The sequence below is a fragment of the Cynara cardunculus genome, assembly GCF_001531365.2.
Source record: "Cynara cardunculus var. scolymus isolate 2C chromosome LG 4, CcrdV1, whole genome shotgun sequence".
Lineage (NCBI taxonomy): Eukaryota > Viridiplantae > Streptophyta > Magnoliopsida > Asterales > Asteraceae > Cynara > Cynara cardunculus.
In genome coordinates this window covers 15,049,848-15,056,698 of record NC_037531.1, presented here as the reverse complement: position 1 = coordinate 15,056,698, position 6,851 = coordinate 15,049,848, and the positions used below count along the sequence as shown (strand labels likewise).

At 35.3% G+C, this 6,851-nt stretch overlaps 1 protein-coding gene and 1 long non-coding RNA gene across 3 annotated transcripts; one reads left to right on the top strand and one right to left on the bottom strand.

The window, feature by feature from the left end:
- Positions 1-603: 603 nt before the first annotated feature.
- Positions 604-3,788, bottom strand: LOC112511374. Of its 2 annotated transcripts, XR_003069084.1 has the most exons (4): positions 3,505-3,788; positions 3,321-3,425; positions 2,850-2,918; positions 604-1,036 (listed from the first exon to the last, which is right to left on the bottom strand). It is a non-coding gene; the product is annotated as an uncharacterized LOC112511374 (long non-coding RNA). The 2 variants fall into 2 exon arrangements; XR_003069083.1 differs by lacking the exon at positions 604-1,036 and having other exon boundaries at positions 2,546-2,918.
- Positions 3,789-4,202: 414 nt separating this feature from the next.
- LOC112511373 (uncharacterized acetyltransferase At3g50280-like) lies at positions 4,203-5,623 on the top strand. Its single transcript, XM_025116969.1, has one exon. The coding sequence runs from the start codon at positions 4,203-4,205 to the stop codon at positions 5,550-5,552; it is 1,350 nt and encodes a 449-aa protein (XP_024972737.1). The 3' UTR covers positions 5,553-5,623.
- Positions 5,624-6,851: the final 1,228 nt, after the last annotated feature.

Sequence of the window (6,851 nt, the reverse complement as noted above, 5' to 3'; positions counted from 1 at the left end):
ATATAGATTCTTAATGGTGCTTTAAGACAAGTTTTTTTTGTAAGACCTACAAGAGCATTTGGTAGACAGCCTCTAAGTTTTGTTACACCACTGTTCAATATGTATTCGTAGTGATTGTTGCAATTTCCTATCCTTGTAAGTGTGCTTTCTTTTTTATTATTTTCTTGAGTATTGATCTTGTAAACAATAATATAAACATGGTTAGATGGTATTTTGATTTTTGGAATAAATATTGAATCCAAAATACGGATTTTAGCTTATTTATTGGTGAATTTGACAGCACCAATTCTATCCGAGATGCTGTTTTGAATGTGCAATAACTTTTTAACCGTAGCTCGGATTGCTACGATTCTGAACATTTTAGAAAGCTTATATGTAGCTCTAAATCTGTCCTTTAGACACTTTTTAGAAATAAGGCTTCTAGGTTGGTTATATTTGCGTCTAAAAACTGATAAAAAGTTGATTTTGAGCTGTGAATTATAGTAACAAAAATGAGTTTAAATTAAGTTTGGTTAAGATATTGTTGTCATATCTTTATGAAACTTTGGATACATATTACAGGTGTTAAATAAGATCACTTGGTTCTTCCAGAGTGACCGTTGGACGACGTTTAGACATATATGGACGTAGAGCCTAATTTGGCTCTATTTTTTAATATCGACTCAAACCAAACTGCATTTGCAAGCACCTACTGTGCAAATAAAGTTGTTTTGGATGCAATCTTCACTTTGGTCCAGCTTTATCAAGGAGACATTATGCAGAAAAACAAAGAGAAAACAAAAGACCGTTATGCAGAAAATGATACATGTGTCTATGAAAGCCGACTGCAACGCTCCAAGTAAAGACCGTTATGCAGAAAAACAAAGAGAAAACAAAAGAAGTAGATATGCAGATCACTCAGTACCGTATAGATGGATTTCCAGAAGTCAAGAGGTTCAATGAACAAAAAGGCATGATTTACCTTGAAAATTGGTTGTCTGAAGTCTGGACTGTGCAATCAAACTTAAGGCATGTGCAATCAAACTCAGTCAACAAACTGTAATTAGCAAATAGTGAACTTTTAGAAGAAAAACATGTATTATGCAGCGTTTACAAAGAGTTAGATTAGCTCAAAGAGTGGTAATATGTATCTTCTCCCCCAATTCTTACTGTCATTTCTATAGCTCCTTACTTCAAGATAAGGTTTGACTTTGAGCTCACCAATAAGGAATTAAAACATGGAGATGGTTGTTCATGTTATGAACTTAGAAAGCTTCCGAGAAAAGAGAAGAGTATATTTCTGTTATGGATCAAGATGAGGATACTATGCAAACAACAAATACATATGCTCACACAACAAATTAATGATGTATACTATGCAAACAACACATTGATGATGTATTATGAAAAAAAGGCTTCATCACACATATATGCAAGTTTATACACTCTATAAATATATGTACAATACATATGCACACACACATCAAGATGAGTATATATATCATTTCTGCTGTTGACATTTAACACAACACAGCAACACACACACACACACACAACAGAGACAAATCAACAGATTAACAACAGAAACTGATTAACAGCAAGTCTAGCAGCTATTTATCTATTTGAAGTACAACACACACACACACAAAACACTCTGCTGTTGACATTTAACTGCTGTTGTTGACATTTCAAGTGGAACAACAGCCAGGTAGAAATTTGGTAGCCATAAATTTAGTTTTATACAAGTGTTTATTGACTATTGATAAATAGAACAATGCGATGGTGTGGTCATCATAGATAGAACAATGTGTTGGTGTGGTTTTTGAAAATTATTTTGATTGTAGCTGTCTTTCACATCAGGAACGCTTAATGGATTTTATACACAAATTTTCAACAGCAAAAACAGGATACATATGATACACAAATTTACGATGCTATAAACAACCGGTTAATATGATATATATATATATATGTATATATATATATAGGGTTGGGTTCACGTGAGACCAAAGGTTTTTCGTGAGACCCGTAAGACCAATTTATGGTCATTGATCAACTTTATAAGTTAATGATCTAACGGTCTAAATTGCACGGTGACAATTTTGTGATTATTGAGAAATCTCGTTGCGTTTATGAATGTTTAGATTGTCAGATTATAGATCTAATCCAAGGATTGAGAATTGGTCTTACGGGTCTCATGAAAAACCATTGGTCTCACATGATCCCAAGTCTATATATATATATATGTACATATATATATATATATATATGTACATATATATATATATATGTACATATAGTAATAGTATGCATATATGTGTGATATGCTGACAGAAGCATGACAAAACATGTAAAAAGAATGGACAAAACATGTAAAAAGAATGAACAAAACAGTGGGAAAAAAAAACAAGAATGCAAGGTGTTTTAATGTACAAAGATCGTACATATTTTCGGTCTTCATCATAGATAGAACGATGTGTGTGATTAGATCAAAGCATATGCATATGGCTAAACAAAACAGAATATGTAATCTGGCCATGTGGTGCATAACTACATCATGATCATAAGGCCCAAAAACATTATTTAATAATACGTGATTCTAGTATACATAGGGTCATACAACAACACCCAACCATTCTCTGTGTGTGTGTGTGTCTGTCTCTGTGTGTGTGTGTGTGTGTGTGTCTATGTTATGCACATGCCATCACCATTCATGGGGTGTGTGTGTGTCTGTGTTGTACACAGAGTCTATTGTTGACTATAAACAAGTCTGATAAACCACCCTATGGCCCCAACGAAAAAACAATTACATGGAGCATTGCAAGTCTATAGGAGTATTTGAAAGTTTGGATGCTATAAATGCTCCACACCTGGGATTCGGAGGAATTGCTAGAAGAACCTCTGATGATGACAAGTAAACAGGATAATGAGTTCAGTATCTACACAGGGCATAAAGAAAAATTAGTACAACTTCATTATTTTCTGACATTTAACAGTTGCTTTTCACAAGATGAAATGTTTGAAGTTTATAGTTAAAACTGCATTCATATCAAGAAATATTTTCTTTGAATTCTAGGGTTTTGAATCTTATCTTCATTTAACACAAATAAATAGAAGATGAAGTAGGGAGTAAAAAAATCAGAGCAGATGATTGACCGAAAAATAAGTCTAAAACAATGTAATTGGTTTTTTTTTTTTTTTTTTTTGTAAACCTAATTGGGTTCAACTAATTCACAAAAAAATAAGAGTAAAACAGAGCCAAACAAAAAAATAATTGACCATAAAACGTTTGAATGTGATTTTAAGTGCACTATCAAGCATTTAACATTAACTTTGAATACCTATGGTTGAATAGAAAGCGGAACCTAATACTTCCAGCAACCCAATATCAGCGTACCTCGTTGGAATCAACGGAGGAATCAAAATCACGTCTGAAAAATCTTCAGCTGCAAATCGAAATGGAAATGGAAATCAAAACTGAAATGGAATTCTAAATCTAAATCGAAATTAAAATCAATAGCATACCTCAGAGAAATCTTTAGGGTTTTGAAGAGATGGTAGAGAAATCAAACCACAAAGAGGGAGTTATATGGAGCGATAATTAAGGGATCAAATCGGTCACGTGAAGATTGAAGGAAGAAACTCTGTTCTAGGTGATACATCAAAGCAACGTCTGAAGACTGTGAGGGAAGAAAACAACATCTGAACCTACCGAAACCAGTTTTGACGCAGGGAGATACATGAAATAAGGAAGAAGAGGACTGAAGCAAGAAAGCAACTTATGAAGCATCCGTTTTTGGGTGGTTCCTTGGGTTTAAAAGCTTAGCATAAAAAACTTGTACATCTAGCTTCATGAGTTGTCTTTAAGAGTTTTTTGAAATATATGCATAAAATGGCAGTACTTTGTGTCTTATGGTTTGTAATTAAGATATGAGTCTAAATGCTTATATATGTGGTATAGATAGGACTGAAGCAAGAAAGCAACTTATGAAGCATCCGTTTTTGGATGGTTGCCTAAGTTTAAAAGCTTAGCATAAAAAACTTGTACATCTAGCTTCATGAGTTGTCTTTTAAGAGTTTTTTGAAATTTATGCATAAAATGAGAGTAATTTGTGCTTTTATGTTTTGTAATTAATATATGAGTATAAATGCTTATATATGTAGTATAGATATAAGGATTCATCTATTTTGATCAAAGCTTCAGCCTCCTTAATTGTTCTTGAATGGAATCTCAAACGGTTGAAATCGTCTCAGATTGTTTCGTCAAACCAAAAATCTTATCAGAAGAAGCCAAGAAACCCATTTACTTTTCACCATGGGATTTACCTTTGTTTTCTTTTAACTACATCCAAAAGGGTCTACTTTTCCGTTTGCCGGAAAATCAAGATTTCTCCATCGCCACCTTCCTCGACGACCTCAAAGACTCTCTCTCCGCCACGCTTACTTATTTTCACCCACTCGCCGCCCGTTTAGCCACCGTTAAACAACAAAAACCACCTTCTTTGGTCGCCTTCTTGGATCATGAGAATAGCCCTGGAGCAAGATTCATTCATTCGACTGTCGATTTGAGGATCTCGGATGTTCTTGAACCGACTGATGTGCCGTTGATTGTTCAATCGTTTTTCGACCACCACGAAGCTATCTCTCACGATGGTCACCAACTATCGTTGCTGTCGATTCAGGTGACGGAGCTCATCGACGGAATCTTCATCGGTTGCTCTATCAACCATATGGTAGCTGACGGAACCTCCTACTGGCAATTCTTCAACTCCTGGTCCGAAGTTTTCAGATCAAAAACACAAAACGGACATTTAGCTCCCGTCTCACGACCTCCGATTCTCGAAAGATTGATTCCGGCAGGATCTGATCCGATTATCAGCCTCCCTTTTACAGATGACGATGAACTCATCGAAAGATATAGTCCACCATTTTTAAGAGAAAGAATCTTCCATTTTTCGTCGGATTCTCTCTCTAAGCTCAAAGCGAAAGTGAATTCAGACTGCAATACAACCAAGATTTCCACGTTGCAGGGGCTCTCGGCCCTTGTCTGGCGGTGCGTCACTCGTGCCCGGCAGTTACCGGCGGATCAAGAAACCGGCTGCAGATTGGCCGTGAACAACAGGAGCAGARTTYYCCCKCCGGTRYCTGAARRYTACTTCGGTAAYATGGTCYYSAKTGTGACAGGAAMARCAACGGCGGGGSAGTTGCTGGATCASRGYRTYGGGWGGGCGGCSTGGCGGTTGCACGAGGCGGTGGTGAACCATGRTGAKAAARCGATCAAGGGAYTWGYKGATTCGTGGTTAAAGAAGCCGTTTGTGGTTAAAATGAGTCAGTTTCTTGATCCCAATAGCGTGCATATGGGGAGCTCGCCGAGATTTGATATGTATGGGAACGAATTCGGGTTGGGCAAAGGAGTGGCGGTTCTGAGCGGGTTTGCTAATAAGTTTGACGGGAAGATGACGTTGTACCCTGGCCGGGATGGCGGAGGAAGCATGGACTTGGAAGTCTGCTTGTTGCCGGAAAACATGGCGGCTTTTGAATCTGATGAAGAATTCTTGAGTGTTGTCAGTTAAGAAACCATTTGAATGTCCATCAGCCAATGTAATAAAACGTACGAATCTGTTTTCATTTACACTATTGCCCATTTACTTATTTCTCTATAAAAATCTATCTCCCCAAATTTCACAAAATTAATTTGGATGTTCCATATTCAAATTTAATGATGAACAAAAATCTTTTTGTACGGGTTTAAATGCAGTGACTCTGAATTATTTATGAAGCAGGTGGTCGTTCTAAGATTAGTCGGCTTACATAGCGAATTGGATATCCAGGTTAATTAAAAATACATGTCATTATTTAAACCAGTTAGACCAAACTGTTTTTTTGTAGTTTGGTTTGGTCACTTGCTGCTAAACCGTCATTTTTGGAAACTTTTTAAAACCATTATTATGGTTTGGCTATTGTTTAGGGGGTTAAATAGTCTAAACTGTAACGTAAACACTCCTAGTAAAACTAGAAGAATAACACAATTACTTTAGGCCACAAATTCCAGACTTAAATTTGACCACCATCTTTTAAAACGTGTCATTTCAATTGTTCTGATATTTTTTGGAATGAAGCTACATGTACCGTTAATATATAGTCAAATCATACATTGACATTTAAAAATTAAGTATTAATGTTGTTATATATGAAAAAGTAGATGTGTATTAACAATCATAGGGACGTAATTATAACTACGATTTTTTGGATCAAATTGTAGTTTCTTTGTGTCCACATCATATGAAAACATTGCTGACGTCAAATGAACCGATGAAGGTTGCATGCAATGAGTATGTAGATCTTGAATTAATCATGTTGGTTGTGAACCAAATCAGTTACATGTTGTAAAACATAATTATTATTATTCTAGTAAAGTAATAATAATTTTGTGTAAAATATAATTATGATAATTATATATATATATATATATATATTATTAATTATTAGTTTAATAATTAATGCCCAAGGCTTAAATATACACTTAATTATTAAGTAAATAATTAAATGATTAGTTAAAGTCGATAGGCTTTTAAGGGTTTGGCCCGTTTAGAGAAAAGGGAGACCCTTTAACCTTAAGGGGGAATTTGATTCGTCGGAATCCGTCAAAATCTGGTGGAATTTGAATGGTCAATTTCGTTGACCAAATTCCGTTCCAACGTTTGGTTACCCATGGAATGGAATTGAATTCCAAACATATCCCCATTTGAGGATTTCAATATTTCTTCATAAAAGTGATGGAATTGAAATCCATTCCATCCCAAATTGTAGAAATGACAAAAATACACTCTTCCAATTTCATCATCGATCGATTACTATGTGCTTCCTATTTC